Source organism: Corylus avellana, chromosome 5 (assembly GCF_965113065.1).
Source record: "Corylus avellana chromosome 5, dhCorAvel1.hap1.2, whole genome shotgun sequence".
NCBI lineage: Eukaryota > Viridiplantae > Streptophyta > Magnoliopsida > Fagales > Betulaceae > Corylus > Corylus avellana.
The window spans coordinates 12,090,644-12,109,368 of NC_142494.1; the positions used below are offsets into that span (position 1 = coordinate 12,090,644).

At 37.4% G+C, this 18,725-nt stretch overlaps 1 protein-coding gene across 2 annotated transcripts in view; it reads right to left on the bottom strand.

Annotated features, from left to right (window-relative positions):
• Positions 1 to 5,445, bottom strand: part of LOC132180480 (exocyst complex component SEC6) — a 43,531-nt gene extending 38,086 nt beyond the window's left edge. For both annotated transcript variants that reach the window (XM_059593317.2, XM_059593316.2), the window contains exons 1-5: positions 5,158 to 5,445; positions 4,092 to 4,223; positions 591 to 629; positions 329 to 417; positions 94 to 184 (exon numbers count right to left, since the gene is read on the bottom strand). In XM_059593317.2, coding sequence (XP_059449300.2) covers positions 94 to 184; positions 329 to 417; positions 591 to 629; positions 4,092 to 4,220 — 348 coding nt within the window. In that variant the 5' untranslated portion in view covers positions 4,221 to 4,223; positions 5,158 to 5,445. The remainder of the gene's footprint in view (positions 1 to 93; positions 185 to 328; positions 418 to 590; positions 630 to 4,091; positions 4,224 to 5,157) is intronic.
• Between the last annotated feature and the right edge of the window lie 13,280 nt (positions 5,446 to 18,725).

The following is an 18,725-nucleotide window of genomic DNA, read 5'->3' on the forward strand; positions in this document are numbered from 1 at the left end:
TATCTCTTTTTACCGAGACTACAAATTGTAGGTACAATAACACACAAAAAAATCATGATAAAAGCTTATTCAACTTAGTTTGAACCCACCCACCTTCAAGGTTGTATTCAAGTTGTTCCTTGCATTGCTAAGGATCTTTATTTGATCATGGTTTTCAATTAATGTTTGGCACTCTTGACAAAGCCTGATGCGCAAGGCAATAATATTAAGAACAAACTCAAATACATTAATATTAAAATGGAAGTGAAGTTTAGACATAGCACCCAAAAACCAACAACCCCCTTATAATGTTATAACACTCACTCAATATATCTCATCAATAACATACTTTTCAATAGAAAGGAAGTTTTCACACAGCTGGTTTATCGAGTTATGGGATAAGGAAAGAGATTCCAGTCCAGCTTCTGCCTGTTCAACCTGCAGAGTCCAAAGAATTATTATGTAAGCACATTTAAATATAAGAGTTGTAGAGCTTTCTCAGCTCCATAAAGGAATCAGAAAGTTAGAATGTAAGGGGAAAAAACATGATTGAAATTAATCCCGGTGCAGCAGCTTTCCCCATGAAAAATGATGGGAATTGGTGCATATACCTGCTCTGCGACCATTGTACTAAGTTGTGCATCATTTGCCTGACAATAAAGAACAATAACTAAATTCAGAATTGACAATCAAAAGGCTTATTATATAGAAATTACCAAAACAAAAGTCAACATAATGCCACTAAAGTGACAAATATTTTACATCATTATCAAAACACCATATGGATCAACCGAAGCATCTATCACCAACAAAATTAATTGCCTCGGCACCAACCACCAACAGAAATGCACACACCAACTCATTTTCATAAACTCTAACCAGCATCTATTGTAGACAATCATGCCACATACATCAACTGCACCATTTATTATGATTCATCCATCACATCTTGATTTAAGGTTAGGCACACAATAAAGGTTCATGTGCAACTTTTTGCTCCTTTTAATGAAGTAAATGCACATAAAGGGGGTACAACCCTATTACACGAAATGTATACAAGAATAACACCAAAAACAAAACTTAGATTCTGAAGTTTAACAATTCTAAAAATTCAATCAGAGAAGCAGCAGAAAAGCATTCAAATGCATCCATCCAGTCAGAGAAAGATTGGAAGAATAGCAGCTTCAAGCCCAAGACAAAAGTTTATAATCCTTACAAATGTGAGCATTCCTCTCTCTCCATAAACAAGAGATGAGACATAAAGGATTGTCTTACAAATCATATTGTTTACTGTTGATATATATATATATATTTGATAAGTAATTTCAATATCAATAATAAAGCATAGTGAGGCACAACCCTAGAACATAGAGAGTACACAGTTGATAACTGAATACATATACCACACAACCGCAAAGAAAATCTCCTTGTAATTTCACAAGTCTATTGGCAATAGCTACTGATAAATCACCAATTTTCCTAAAAATTTAAGCTGATAGAAAGAGCTAAATTTAATCATTTAATCAATACTTTAACACCCCACCTTATGTGTGGCCTCAAACACCCTTTTAATATGTGAGGCCCAACACGTAAAATAATTAATTGAAATCTACATGGTTCCTATGGGTTTTGTTGAGAATGAGGATGGGTTGATTGGCATCCTGGATTGTGAAATGTCTTCTTTGACTTTGAAGTATCTTGGCCTTCGGTCGAGGGCCTCTGATAAGGCAAAGCCTATTTGGGACGGTGTTATTGAAAAGATAGAACGTCGATTGGCTAGTTGAAAAATGATGTACTTGCCTACGGGTGGTACGATAACCCTTATAAATAGCACTCTTTCCAATTTGCCTACTTATTTCTTGTCCCCCTTCCCACCCCCTATGGTGTTGCAAACCACATAAAGAAGCTTCATCAAGATTTTCTATGAAGCACGCTATCCACAGAGTTCAAATTTCACTTGGTAAACTGGTCTATGGTGTGGGGACAAGACCCTTAAGGAAACCTTTCCAGATTTATATGGTATTGTTTGTACAAAGGATGGCTTTAGTCGAAACTCACTTGGAGTTTTCTTATAGCTCCAATCAGTGGAACGTAAGCTTTGTTAGAACAACTCATGATTGGGAGGTGAATGTTTTTGCATCGTTCTTCATTTTGTTGTACTCCGTTAGAGTGAAAGGGATGGTGAAGACAAACTTAGGTGGTCCCCCTCTAGAAAAGGTTGTTTGTTGTTGGCTCCTTCTACAATGTCCTTGCTAGTAATGATGTCACTCCTTTCCCTTGGAAAAGCATTTGGCAGACTAAAGTTCCTTTGAAAGCGACCTTCTTTGCTTGGTCAGCGGCACCAGGGAAGATCCTTACCATGAACAATCTTAGAAAGCAGCATATCATTGTGGTCAATAGGTGTTGTATGAGCAAGAGGAATAAAGAGTCAGCGGACCATCCACTCCTCCATTGTGAGGTTACTAGCGTCTTATAGAATGCCTTTTTCAGTCAGTTTGAACTATCTTGGGTGATGCCTAGTAGAGTAACTGACTTATTTGCTTGTTGGTAGACTAGTGGTAGAACTACGAGTGCTGCTGTGTGAAAGATAGTCTTCTTGCCTCTTGTGGTATCTTTGGAGAGAAAGAAACGACAAAAGTTTCGAGGACCGTGAGAATGTTAGAAATAAAAAAGGATAGATGCACAAGCAATAGTATTCTCTTTACTTCTAACAGAGAGGACGTTGGCAAAGCTTGAGTCTTTTTTTCTTTTTTACTCTCTACCTTTGGACAGTTGTATTTGTAACTCCTTTAGTGCTTAGTTTTCATGATTTTCTTGTTTTTTTTTCTCCTTCTACCTAGGTGCTTTTCCTTGTATACTCCCAAAGTACCTAAGTAGCGTAATTCACTTTTAATGATATTTTATTTACTTAAAAAAAATGGAAACTTTTGACAATCTGGAAACAAAAGAAAGTGTATGTGCTTGCCTCAAAACTCTAAAACCATTGAGAAAGCCGCCAGGTTAACCATTTATCAAAATAGAAAATCTGACTGTTGAAACCATAAAACAAATTATACATCTTTGGCAGTCCTCGAAACCAAAACATTGGAACTGATATTTATAAGTTGGGTGGAAGGTGGAGGGCACTTATGGAGTTGGAGTATGGAAACATATTTGGAGATGGTGGGGAGTTTTCTCGAGCACTCTAAAATAACATATACGCACAGATTATACATCTCTGGCATCTCTGTCTCACACTCATAATCAACAAGCACATACACCTTCCACCCAACTTCTTGGAACTCGGTTCTATGAATTTTCTATATGAGGTACTTATCAAAAAAAAAATGAATCTTCTATATGAGGTGCCTATGTTTCAGTGATACATATATGATTGTCACAAAGACATACTTTGCATGACACCATATTCATCAAGAATAAATGTCTTCAACTTCTCCGAACATGCTTCTGGGAATATTTCACGTGTGTAACATGGACTTGGGAATGAGTTCTATAGCAAGTTAGAGTAAAAGAGATAGGCTTATTTACAGCATATATGATTACTTAACTAGAAGTTAGTATGCAATAAGGTAGTTCTCAGTTAGAAATTCTAATTTTTTACTAAAAAGCCATACGCACCTCTAAGCTTTTCACGTCTAATTTATATTTTTCATTTCTAAAAGAGCTGATAAGAAAATAAATGGAAAGAAAAAAATAATAATAATTCTGCATTGCCAATATACTAGTACAAGTGATCGGCAATCCCCGATCACAATTCGGAAGGGTTGTAGGCTTGTAGCGAATCACGGTAACTCAAATTGGGAATAGTTTCAATAATCTAGAAAGCCCCAGATCCACTAGAGTCCCAGAAACACCAAGACAATGCTCTACAACATCAACGTAAAAATCATGCAGGACATGTAACAGAGTGCAATCTGATTTATACGCATTTTGCTCTTTCTTGATAAAACTTCCAACCCAAGAACCCAACCCAATCCCAATTTCTACACATTTCCACAGCAGCAATCCAATCACATCTCCATTTTAAAAGTAGTCAATCCAATGTTATTAGCTGTATTAACCATAACCAGGTTCAATCCCATCTACAAAGACAAAATGCACAGAATTGGCACCTGTTGACGCGCAATGTAATCAGCCTTGATCGATGTGATGGACTGCAGGAGCTCCGGCAGCGGCAATAGCTTGGCGACCTCGCGCACCGCCGATTCCTTAGCCTCAACCGCCAGATCCTCCACCATCATTTCCTGCAACAATTACCCGGTATATCAATGAACGGAAATGAAATTTCAGTGCGTTCGGAAACCCAAAAACTGATTTTGTATTCATTTCTAGGCCTGGGTATCGGTCAAAACGGTCCGGTTTTGGACCTTATCGGTTATTAACCGATAATTTTCGGTTAAACGGTTTATTAACCGATACCGAACCAATAAGAATTTTAACCGATAATTTCGGTTAAAACAGTACACGGTTAAACGGTTCGGTTAAACCGGTTAACCGATTTAGGCATGGGCTTTATATTGATTTATTTTGTTGGGCCAAAAATGAATTTTTTTTACTTTTGAGAGCCCAAATACTTTTTGTTGGGCTAAAATACCTTATTAAAAATCAGTTATTTTAGGGGTTGATTTTAATTAGCTAATGTGACAATGTCTGACTTATGGGCTATGACTAAAACTCAAACTTTATTCAATTAATCCTGGAATATAGTATCAATTAAAGGTCTTTTTTAACTCGACACAATCAAATAAAACAAACTTCATATATACATATATAGTAGCTCAGAGATGCCACAAATCCATATAAAGGTGAAAAATTGACCCATCCTTATATAGATATTCCAGTTAAAGTAAACACTAAATCTGTTTCAGTCCTTAAGTAGGAATCTTCTTCCCTTTCTCTTTTTTTTTTTTTTTTTGGCTATATACGATATGCATCAACTAAATGGTACCCATATATTAGGTTCCTAGATTTAAAATCAAATCACCACTAGGTCTGCTAAGTCAACTAATCGGCCAGGCCAGATAAGAAAACAACAAAAGAATTCAAGAGAAAAAATATAATCGATCAGGCCAGATAAGAAAACAAAACAACTAAACAACAAATTTAACAAAAAAAAAAAAGAATTCAAGAAAATTCAAGAAAAAAAATAAAAGGGAGTGAGGGTCAAAGCTTGTTTACCTGTGAGTCACCGTCGCACCGAGAATCCGAGAGAGCCGAGAGTGTTGGCGTGTTGGCAGTGTTGCGATTTGCGAACTTGCGAGTCTGCGACTTGCGAGAGATCAGAGAAGGGATAGATCAAGACCAAGACTCGAGAGAGACGAGACTCTGTGACTGTGTGAGGCTGAGAGCAGTTGGGACTTGGGGGCGGCCGGCAGCAGATGGGCGAGTGGGCGACAGGGCGACGCAGGCGAGAGACACAGAGCCGTGATTTTAGTGGGGCTTGGGGTTCAGCTATTGTTGAGTTAGAGACGTTTTAGGCCTCTAGATAATCGGTTCTTATTGGTTAAACCGGTTAACTGATAAGCATCCCTTAACCGAACCGATAAGAATTCCGGTATACATTTTTTAACCGATAAAGATATCGATATATCGGTTACAGTTTATATTGATTCGGTCGAAATCAGTAGACGGCCAGTAATCGGTAACCGGTTAATCTGTCCAGCCCTATTCATTTCATTTCATTTCAAACTGACTTTTGGGTCTTTTTCTGCGCCCCACCGTGTACTTTCTGTGTTTGGACTTGTATGCGTCACCATGGGCTTAGTCAATGTGGCCCAGTCCAACATCAACTTGCCTAGTTTTTTCTTCTTCTTTTTTTTTTTTTTTTTTCGTCAAAGATAAATGTTTGTCCTTCAGAAAAATAGCACATAGAATTGTTAGAATTAAAATAAGGGTTAATTACACATTACCCACTTTTAAACCTTTCTTTTTTTTAATATCTTTCTAATATTTCAATTTTTATAATATACCCTCAATCAATCATTTGGGTTAAAAGGGGTTGATGCTTGGAATTGGGCTGCTAGGGCCTAGATAGAATTTTTTGGTCCATTATGCCTATTGGACATGGCACAAGCTCTTAAACTTAATAAATCTTGTTCATGATAATTTCAATGCGGACAGAGTAAGGCCCGCTCATTGCTTAGGCAAATGGAACACGATCCTCTCCAATTCAAATGAACAGAAGAGTATCCAATTAGTTATATTTGAAAGTATTTTTGTTTTTTTTCACTTTTTGATGGAACCAAAATACTCATATAATATAATTAACTGAATATTCTTCAGTCCAAATGAACTGGACATTATCCTAATTTGAAAAAGATGCATTGGATGATTCTCTGCATTCCCAATATTAGTCCCTTGGAACACTATTTCCACGTTTGTCCCATAATCTATCATAAGTGCCTTGGTTCCTACGCTTGGGATTTAATATTTATTCGCATCAGGTCCTATGTAGTCAAACTGCACGGGCGGCATAGCCGGGAAATCTTTGTCCAAAGGCAAGTCACTGCATAAAGGTTTTTAAATTTTTTTTTTTTTTTCGAGAAAATCGATCAAACTTTATTACTAGAACTCAAGGAAAAACCAGAGAGTCCAGAGTGGAAAAACACTCTAAAAAAGAAGAGCACGAAGCTCTAGGGTTACAATGTTAGAAATACATGTTGGGGTTTCCTCAATCCAAGTCCCCTCAATCAAGGATGACGTTGCTTCCTTTGCTAGTCCATGAGCAGCTTGGTTGGCATCTCTCTTCACATGAATAATCTTCCAAATTCTAAGAGAGCCCAAAACTATCTTTATGTCCTCCAGAATCTGTCCAAAAGGCCTCTAGCTAGCCTCTAATTCCCCAATAGCTTTCACAACATTTAATGAATTCCCTTCTAGAATAATATCATGGAAGCCCAACTCACAGCAGAATTCTGCTGCCCGAAGAGCCCCCCAAGCTTCGCCAGTACTAGGTTCTTGGAGCATTTGGACCGTTTCACATTTTGCTGCATTTACCATTCCATCGTTGTCCCTCACATTGACACCAACCCCCATCCTTTTATGCTTAGAATCGAAAGAGACGTCCCAATTGGCTTTGAACGTTCCCGCAGGAGGAGGTACCCATTTCTCTCTGTTTTCGCAAGCCCTATCCGAATGACTCCCATGCTGACCCAAAGATTCCTTGAATTGTAGCAAGAGATTCTCACCTTCTTGGACCAACTTTTTTGGATGCAAAAAATTACCACCATGGACCACAGAGTTTCTTCTAGCCCATATCTTTTTTGACAAAATAGCAAAGAGGCATACATCTTCCATGCTGCACTGGTTGACAAGAAACTCAAAAATGTCCATAACGCAAGACCCACGGTAGGAACATTTTTGGAGCTTCCCTTGGCAGGACCCCCACACATCCACGGCAGAGGGGCAATCCTAGAGAATGTGCACAGCTGTTTCTCTCTCACTACCACAAAAAATGCATATGTCTTCATTCACTATCCCCCTCCTCAATAAATTATCCTTGGTAGGGAGTATATTTTTGCATGCCCTCCACAAGAAAACTTTTGAGGAATTTGGAATTTAAACTCCATAATGTTTTCCACACTTGTGAACTCCCTGATTGAGTAGAACCCATCCCATATTGCATCATTTTTCTCTCCATCTCCACATCGTATGCACTCCTAACCGTGAAAATCCCAGTGGGAGTTGCTCTCCAAATCATCTTATCAAGCCTCCCATACCTGCTCATAGGAAGGTTGCAAATGATCTCAGCTTCATCAACCTCAAAAATTTCCTTGATAAGGGCCCTGTTCCAGCCACCCACAATTGAATCAAAAAGCTCATTTACAGTAGCCTCCTCATTGAGACCCCTACAAGGTGTTTGGATGTGATAGGTGGTTGGCTTTGAGATCCACAAATACATCACAAATACAATTAGGTGATTCTTACAGCCAAACCTGATTTATACGCATACTTGATAAAATTCTTCTTCCATGCTCTGTGGCTACTTGTTGGCACGACATGGCACCCCCAACATTTTTTTCTTTTTTTAATTATTTTTTCCGGCTCTGTGGCCCAATCTATTAAAAAAAATTAAAAATTGTTTCTTTTCACCCCCCTTTCTCACGCTTCTTCTGAGTTTTCCCCCCTTCTCTTTTCTCTCTCCCTTAGTCCCTCTCAAACGCTCTCTCTCTCCCTCTCCCTCTCCCTTACCATATTTGACGCTCCAACTCCAAGCCATAATCATTCATAAATTGCATTTGTAACTTGTAAGAGTAAATGTCCAGAGATCTGATATCAAGTGGGTTTTATATCCTTTGTTCCCTTAAAATTGATTTAGGGTTTAGTTTATGCATTTAACCTTGATTTCTTAAAAACATTATCTTCTTTCGGTTTCAACACATGTTGAACCACAATATTATCACCAAGCTGTTCAGCATTCATGTTGGCATGAAGCAATGTAAGCTGAAGGGCTTGTGTTTTTTTGTTAGTTTAGTTATACAATATATATATATATATATTTTTTTTTTCCATACAAAAATTCTAAACTTATATATACTTTATATTACGTCAATTACTTCCAAATCAAAAAACACAACCGGTCCAATGCCAAACTTGGCCACCCTATATTAAACCCTATACATATGTCACTCACGATTATTTTTTTACTAATTTGAAATTTTGTTGAGAGACATTTACCATATTTGTTAAGAAATCATAGCGGTGACTAGCTTTTTTTTTTTTTTTTTTTTTTCTTTTTTATATAGAAAAAGATTGAATATATATCATATATCAAATCAAAGATAGAGCAGATTGCTCCATCAAAATTACATCACAAATACAATTAGGTGATTCTTACAGCCAAACCTGATTTATACGCATACTTGATAAAAATTCTTCTTCCATGCTCTGTGGCTACTTGTTGGCACGACATGGCACCCCCAACATTTTTTTCTTTTTTTAATTATTTTTTCCGGCTCTGTGGCCCAATCTATTAAAAAAAAAAATTGCTTCTTTCCTCCCCCCTTTCTCACGCTTCTTCTGAGTTTTCCCCCTTTCTCTTCTCTCTCTCCCTTAGTCCCTCTCAAACACTCTCTCTCTCCCTCTCCCTCTCCCTTACCATATTTGACGCTCCAACTCCAAGCCATCATCCTTGATAAATTGCATTTGTAACTTGTAAGAGTAAATGTCCAGAGATCTGATATCAAGTGGGTTTTGTATCCCTTGTTCCCGTAAAATTGATTTAGGGTTTAGTTTATGCATTTAACCTTGATTTCTTAAAAACATTATCTTCTTTCGGTTTCAACAAATGTTGAACCACAATATTATCACCAAGCTGTTCAGCATTCATGTTGGCATGAAGCAATGTAAGCTGAAGGGCTTGTATTTTTTTGTTAGTTTAGTTATACTATATATATATATATATATATATATATATATATATATATATTTCCATACAAAAATTCTAAACTTATATATACTTTATATTACGTCAATTACTTCCAAATCAAAAAACACAACCGGTCCATTGCCAAACTTGGCCACCCTATATTAAACCCTATACATATGTCACTCACGATTATTTTTTTACTAATTTGAAATTTTGTTGAGAGACATTTACCATATTTGTTAAGAAATCATAGCGGTGACTAGCTTCTTCTTCTTTTTTTTTTTTTCTTTTTTATATAGAAAAAGATTGAATATATATCATATATCAAATCAAAGATAGAGCAGATTGCTCCATCAAAATTACATCACAAATACAATTAGGTGATTCTTACAGCCAAACCTGATTTATACGCATACTTGATAAAAATTCTTCTTCCATGCTCTGTGGCTACTTGTTGGCACGACATGGCACCCCCAACATTTTTTTCTTTTTTTAATTATTTTTTCCGGCTCTGTGGCCCAATCTATTAAAAAAAAAAAAATTGTTTCTTTTCTCCACCCTTTCTCACGCTTCTTCTGAGTTTTCCCCCTTTCTCTTCTCTCTCTCCCTTAGTCCCTCTCAAACGCTCTCTCTCTCCCTCTCCCTCTCCCTTACCATATTTGACGCTCCAACTCCAAGCCACAATCATTGATAAATTGCATTTGTAACTTGTAAGAGTAAATGTCCAGAGATCTGATATCAAGTGGGTTTTGTATCCTTTGTTCCCTTAAAATTGATTTAGGGTTTAGTTTATGCATTTAACCTTGATTTCTTAAAAACATTATCTTCTTTCGGTTTCAACACATGTTGAACCACAATATTATCACCAAGCTGTTCAGCATTCATGTTGGCATGAAGCAATGTAAGCTGAAGGGCTTGTGTTTTTTTGTTAGTTTAGTTATACTATATATATATATATATATATATATATATATATATATATATATATATATATATATATAATTTTTTTTTTTCCATACAAAAATTCTAAACTTATATATACTTTATATTACGTCAATTACTTCCAAATCAAAAAACACAACCGGTCCATTGCCAAACTTGGCCACCCAATATTAAATCCTATACATATGTCACTCACGATTATTTTTTTACTAATTTGAAATTTTGTTGAGAGAAACTTACCATATTTCTTAAGAAATCATAGCGGTGACTAGCTTCTTTTTTTTTTTTTTTCTTTTTTATATAGAAAAAGATTGAATTTATATCTAATATCAAATCAAATATAGAGTAGATTGCTCCATCAAAATTACATCACAAATACAATTAGGTGATTCTTACAGCCAAGCCTGATTTATACGCATACTTGATAAAAATTATTCTTCCATGCTCTGTGGCTACTTGTTGGCACGACATGGAACCCCCAACATTTTTTTTCTTTTTTTAATTATTTTTTCCGGCTCTGTGGCCCAATCTATTAAAAAAAAAAATTGCTTCTTTTCTCCCCCCTTTCTCACGCTTCTTCTGAGTTTTCCCCCTTTCTCTTCTCTCTCTCCCTTAGTCCCTCTCAAACGCTCTCTCTCTCCTCTCTCCCTCTCCCTCTCCCTTACCATATTTGACGCTCCAACTCCAAGCCATAATCATTGATAAATTGCATTTGTAACTTGTAAGAGTAAATGTCTAGAGATCTGATATCAAGTGGGTTTTGTATCCTTTGTGTTAGGGGTGAACACCAATTTCAAATGCTCAGCGGAATTAATCTACCCCTCTTTGTGCAAATTAAATAGTAACACAATAGCAAAATAATAATCAAGAAAACCCACAAACAAGACACCAAGATTTTTACGTGGAAAACCCTCTAATGCGAAGGTAAAAACCACAGGACCTAGTCCAGTTAAATATTCCATTATCAACAATAATGAGTTCACAATTGTCTTCCATAGAGAAATATCTAGAGGTTATCACCACATCAAGAATACATGCATTCTTGGATTAAACATAAATTCATCACCCTAAAGTGGATTCCAACAATAATAAAGAAAGATCTCACAAAGTAGGTATTAGCAACCAAGCGATTGGAGAGGAATTCCAACGATCGACACCAGTCAATACGTAGCACTCGTCGTCAGGAGCAACACTCTAAAATTGCATCAAGATCGGACCAAAAACGAACATCCAATCTTTGACGGATGTGAATAGGAGAAACCCTTTTTTTTCTCCTTTTTCTTTTTCTTTCTCTCCCTGCGCCGCACTGCTTCGTTTTCTTCTTTTTATTCTTTTTGTCACTTTATATATATATATAGCACACAAAGGGTTTAAAACCCTTTGTGTTGCTGCCACGTGGGATGGTCCCCACATAAAGAAGGACCACCCCAACACTTTGTTCCCTTAAAATTGATTTAGGGTTTAGTTTATGCATTTAACCTTGATTTCTTAAAAACATTATCTTCTTTCGGTTGCAACACATGTTGAACCACAATATTATCACCAAGCTGTTAGCATTCAAGTTGGCATGAAGCAATGTAAGCTGAAGGTCTTGTGTTTTTTTGTTAGTTTAGTTATACTATATATATATATATATAATTTTTTTCTTCCATACAAAAATTCTAAACTTATATATACTTTATATTATGTCAATTACTTCCAAATCAAAAAACACAACCGGTCCATTGCCAAACTTGGCCACCCTATATTAAACCCTATACATATGTCACTCACGATTATTTTTTTACTAATTTGAAATTTCGTTGAGAGACATTTACCATATTTGTTAAGAAATCATAGCGGTGACTAGCTTCTTTTTTTTTTTTTTTCTTTTTTATATAGAAAAAGATTGAATATATATCGTATATCAAATCAAAGATAGAGCAGATTGCTCCATCAAAATTACATCACAAATACAATTAGGTGATTCTTACAGCCAAACCTGATTTATACGCATACTTAATAAAAATTCTTCTTCCATGCTCTGTGGCTACTTTTTTGGCACGACATGGCACCCCCAACATTTTTTTCTTTTTTTAATTATTTTTTCCGGCTCTGTGGCCCAATCTATTAAAAAAAAAAAATTGTTTCTTTTCTCCCCCCTTTCTCACGCTTCTTCTGAGTTTTCCCCCTTTCTCTTCTCTCTCTCCCTTAGTCCCTCTCAAACGCTCTCTCTCTCCCTCTCCCTCTCCCTTACCATATTTGACGCTCCAACTCGAAGCCATAATCATTGATAAATTGCATTTGTAACTTGTAAGAGTAAATGTCCAGAGATCTGATATCAAGTGGGTTTTGTATCCTTTGTGTTAGGGGTGAACACCAATTTCAGATGCTCAGCGGAATTAATCTTCCCCTCTTTGTGCAAATTAAATAGTAACACAATAGCAAAATAATAATCAAGCAAACCCACAAACAAGACACCAAGATTTTTACGTGGAAAACCCTCCAATGCGAAGGTAAAAACCACAGGACCTAGTCCAGTTAAATCTTCCACTATCAACAATAATTTGTTTACAATTGTCTTCCCTAGAGAAATATCTAGAGGTTATCACCACATCAAGAATACTTGCATTATTGGATTAAACATAAATTCATCATCCTAAAGTGGATTCCAACAATAATATAGAAAGATCTCACCAAGTAGGTATTAGCAACCAAGCGATTGGAGAGGAATTCCAACGATCGACACCAGTCAATACGTAGCACTCGTCGTCAGGAGCAACACTCTAAAATTGCATCAAGATCGGACCACAAACGAACCTCCAATCTCTGACGGATGTGAATTGGCGAAACCCTTTTTTTTCTCCTTTTTCTTTTTCTTTCTCTCCCTGCGCCGCACTGCTTCTTTTTCTTCTTTTTATTCTTTTTGTCACTTTATATATATGTAGCACACAAAGGGTTTGAAACCCTTTGTGTTGCTGCCACGTGGGACGGTCCCCACATAAAGAGGGACCACCCCCAACAAATCTCCCCCTCTCGATTATGTGGGGGGCTCCACCAAGCCCGCCGCGCTTCTGCAAATTTCAAGCTTTTGCATAGGCAACGATTTAGTCATCATATCTGACCCATTATCATCAGCATGGATTTTCTCAATCTGTAACAGCTTATCCTCTAGTGCATCACGAATCCAATGACACTTAACATCAATATGTTTCGATCTTGAATGGAAAGTTGAATTCTTACTGAGATGGATGACACTCTGACTGTCACAGTAAAGCACATACCTCTCTTGCTGTAAACCCAATTCTTGTAAGAACTTTTTCATCCATAACAATTCTTTAGCCGCTTCAGTAATAGCAATGTATTCTGCCTCTGTGGTAGAAAATGCAACACACTTCTGCAATCTGGACTGCCATGACACTGCTCCCCCTGAATAAGTAATCAGGTACCCTGAAGTAGATTTTCTAAAATCAATATCCACAGCCATATCTGCGTATGTAAACCCATCAAGCACCTGTTGACCACTGCCGAAGCACAAATATACTCTCGAAGTACCTCTGAGAAACCTGAGAATCCATTTCACAGCTGCCCAATGTTCTTTGCCAGGATTAGAAAGGAACCGACTAACAACTCCAACTGCATGAGCGATATCAGGCCTCGTACACACCATGGTGTACATCAAGCTACTCACGGCTGATGCGTAAGGCACTTTCTTCATTTCATCTTTTTCTTTCTCACTTGTAGGACTTTGCTTTGAACTCAACTTCAAATGACCTGCAAGTGTAGAGCTCACCGGTTTTGCCTTGCTCATGTTGAATCTGTCCAGTACCTTCTCGATATAACTCTCTTGTGATAGCCACAATTTTCCTTTCTTCCTATCACGAGAGATCTTCATACCAAGGATATGCTTTGCGGGTCCCAAGTCCTTCATAGCAAAGGACTTACTCAATTCTTTCTTCAATCTGTCAATTTTACTAGTGTCACGACAAACAATCAACATGTCGTCCACATACAGCAAGAGAATAATAAATTCTCCATCAGAGAATTTCTTCACACACAATGATCTGCTGTAGTTCTCTCATACCCATGATTAACCATAAAAGAATCAAACTTCTTATACCACTGTCTCGGTGCCTGCTTGAGTCCGTACAAGCTCTTTTTCAACCGACACACTAAGTGTTCTTTGCCTTTAGCTGTAAACCCCTTTGGTTGCTCCATATAAATTTCCTCCTCCAAGTCACCATGAAGGAAAGCAGTCTTCACATCAAGCTGTTCGATCTCCAAATTCATTTTGGCAGCCAAACTCAAAACAACTCTGATAGAAGACATCTTTACCACGGGTGAGAAAATTTCATCAAAATCAATGCCCTTCTTTTGACTGAACCCCTTTACAACTAGTCGCGCCTTGTACCTTGGCTGTGATCTATTTGGTTCAATCTTGCATCTGAACACCCATTTATTCTTGAGTGCTCTCTTGCCCTTAGGCAGTTCCACCAAATCATATGTGTGATTCTTATGCAAGGATTTCATCTCGTCTTGCATGGCTTCTAACCATTGATTTTTCTGGTCATGTAGCATAACCTCTTGATAACTTTCTGGCTCTCCCCCATCAGAAAGTAACACATACTCATTAACTGAATATTTTCTGGAAGGCTGTCGGTCTCTAGTAGATCTCCTCAACTGAATCTCAGCGGCTGGTTCTGAAGAAGCTTGCTCTAGATGCTCTTCTGACTCCACACTATCAATTGTAGGCTCAGCATTTTCACCAACTGTATCAACCTATTCTTCTTGTACATCTCCCATGTGTTCATCATGCATCACACAAGGAGGAATAACTGGATCCAAATCAACACGGTATTCATTGAGAGACTCTGTCTTTTTCTGATCCAAGTCTTCAATGGTTTGATCTTCAAAGAATACGACATCTCTGCTTCGTATGATTTTCTTATTAACTGGATCCCACAATCTGTAACCAAACTCCTCATGCCCATAACCCATGAAGATACATTGCTTGACTTTGCTATCAAGCTTTAACCTCTCGTCTCTAGGAATATGGACGAATGCCCTGTAGCCAAATACTCTCAAGTGCTCAAAAGAAACATTTTTCCCTGTCCAAACCCTTTGAGGAATGTCACAATCCAAAGGAACTGAAGGAGCAAGATTTATCAAGTCAACTGCTGTCCTCATTGCCTCATCCCAAAAATGTTTAGGCAATTTTGCATGAGAGAGCATACACCTGATTCTCTCACAGATGTTCTGTTCATTCTCTCTGCTACGCCATTATGCTGCGGAGTCTTGGGTACAGTTTTCTCAAGCCTGATCCCATGGCTTTTGCAATACTCTTCAAACGGTCCTCTGTATTCACCACCATTGTCTGCACGGATGCATTTTAACTGCCTTCCAGTTTCTTTTTCAACCTTCATATGAAAGACTTTGAACATACCCAATACCTGATCTTTGGTTTTCAAAGCAAACACCCATACCTTTCTAAAGTGGTCATCAATAAAAGTCACATAATAAAGTGCACCACCTAGAGTTTTAGTGTCCATAGTGCAGACATCAGTGTGAACTAAATCAAGAATATTAGACTTTCTTGATGAAGAAGATTTTTGAAAAGAAACTCTTCTTTGTTTTCCAACAAGACAATGAGTACAGGGCGTTAGTGACGTACCTTTATTATTAGGTAGGAGCTGTTCCTTGGCGAGAATCTGAAGTCCCTTCTCACTCATGTGACCAAGCCTCTTGTGCCATAGCTCAGTGGAGTTTTCATTCTCAACAACAATCGCATTTCCCTTGACTAGTCTTGCAGCTGTCTTGTAGAGAGTGTTGTTCTTCTTTCCCCTGGCTAAGATAAGAGAACCCTTGCTCAGTTTCCACTGTCCACCTCCAAGGTAATTGTGGTAGCCTTCATCATCAAGTTTCCCAATAGAAATCAAGTTGAAGCGCATTTCAGGAACATGCCTAACATCCTTGAGAATCAATTTGCACCCAATGCTGGTTTCTAGCTGTATATCTCCCATGCCCACAACTTTACACTTTGCTTCATTTCCCATCCTAACCCAACCAAAATCGCCACTGGTGTAGGAAGAGAAGAAATCTCTATGTGGAGTAATATGAAAAGATGCTGTTGTATCAACTACCCACGTAGATTCATCACATGCGAGATTAGCATAAGCTTCATCAAAAGCAAATACCACATCACCATCAGATGCAACTGCTGCAGTGTCTTTTTCTTCTTGACGTTCTTCGTCTTTTCCTTTCAACTGTTCCCTCTTAAACTTTCTGCAATCTCTTCTTATATGCCCAGGCTTGCCACAGTGAAAACATTTTATGTCTGTTTTTGAATAAGACTTTCCCCTTGACTTGTCACGACTGTCATACCTGTGAGGTTTTCTGCTTTTACTTCTCCCTCGCCTTTCTATAACAAGTGCCTCTGAATGAGAAGAAATACCTTGCTCTTTCCTTCTTGCCTCTTTATCGAACATGCTGTCTTTTACCATACCCATAGTTATCACACCATTGGGAGCCGAATTACTGAGTGACACCACCAAGGTTTCCCAACTGTCTGGCAAAGAACTCAACACAAGTAATGCTTGCACCTCATCATCTAGTGCAAGTTTCATGGTAGACAACTCGTTCAACATTCCCTGAAAATTACTCAGATGCTCCGTAACACTATGCCCATCTTTGTACTTCAAATTCACAAGCCTTCTTATCACAAAGGCTTTGTTTTGAGCAGTCTTTCGTTCATAAAGACTCTCTAACTTCTGCCAAAGACCATAAGCATCAACTTCTTTAGCTACGTGATGAAAGACACTTTGATCAACCCACTGCCTGATATATCCAACGGCTTTCCTATTCAATTTCTTCCAATCATCGTTGGTTACAGCAACTGGTTTGACACCTTTCAACTCCATGGGGTCAAACAATTCCTTGCAATTAAAAATATCTTCCATCCTAGTCTTCCAAATTGAATAATTGGAAGCTGTGAGTTTAACTATGCTATTAGATGACTCTTCCATTTAATTCACACAAGAACTCCACACGAACAATGAACCAAAGGCTCTGATACCACTTTGTTAGGGGTGAACACCAATTTCAGATGCTCAGCGGAATTAATCTACCCCTCTTTGTGCAAATTAAATAGTAACACAATAGTAAAATAATAATCAAGCAAACCCACAAACAAGACACCAAGATTTTTACGTGGAAAACCCTCCAATGCGAAGGGAAAAACCACAGGACCTAGTCCAGTTAAATCTTCCACTATCAACAATAATGAGTTTACAATTGTCTTCCCTAGAGAAATATCTAGAGGTTATCACCACATCAAGAATACATGCATTCTTGGATTAAACATAAATTCATCACCCTAAGTGGATTCCAACAATAATAAAGAAAGATCTCACCAAGTAGGTATTAGCAACCAAGCGATTGGAGAGGAATTCCAACGATCGACACCAGTCAATACGTAGCACTCGTCGTCAGGAGCAACACTCTAAAATTGCATCAAGATCGGACCACAAACGAACCTCCAATCTCTGACGGATGTGAATAGGCGAAACCCTTTTTTTTCTCCTTTTTCTTTTTCTTTCTCTCCTTGCGCCGCACTGCTTCTTTTTCTTCTTTTTGTCACTTTATATATATATAGCACACAAAGGGTTTAAAACCCTTAGTGTTGCTGCCACGTGGGATGGTCCCCACATAAAGAGGGACCACCCCCAACACTTTGTTCCCTTAAAATTGATTTAGGGTTTAGTTTATGCATTTAACCTTGATTTCTTAAAAACATTATCTTCTTTCGGTTTCAACACATGTTGAACCACAATATTATCACCAAGCTGTTCAGCATTCATGTTGGCATGAAGCAATGTAAGCTGAAGGGCTTGTGTTTTTTTGTTAGTTTAGTTATACTATATATATATATATATATATATATTTTCCATACAAAAATTCTAAACTTATATATACTTTATATTACGTCAATTACTTCCAAATCAACAAACACAACCGGTCCATTGCCAAACTTGGCCACCCTATATTAAACCCTATGCATATATGTCACTCACGATTATTTTTTTACTAATTTGAAATTTTGTTGAGAGACATTTACCATATTTGTTAAGAAATCATAGCGGTGACTAGCTTTTTTTTTCTTTTTCTTTTTTTTTTTTTTTCTTTTTTATATAGAAAAAGATTGAATATATATCATATATCAAATCAAAGATAGAGCAGATTGCTCCATCAAAATTACATCACAAATACAATTAGGTGATTCTTACAGCTATACCTGATTTATACGCATACTTGATAAAAATTCTTCTTCCATGCTCTGTGGCTACTTGTTGGCACGACATGGCACCCCCAACATTTTTTTCTTTTTTTAATTATTTTTTCCGGCTCTGTGGCCCAATCTATTAAAAAAATTTTTTTTTTCTTTTCTCCCCCCTTTCTCACG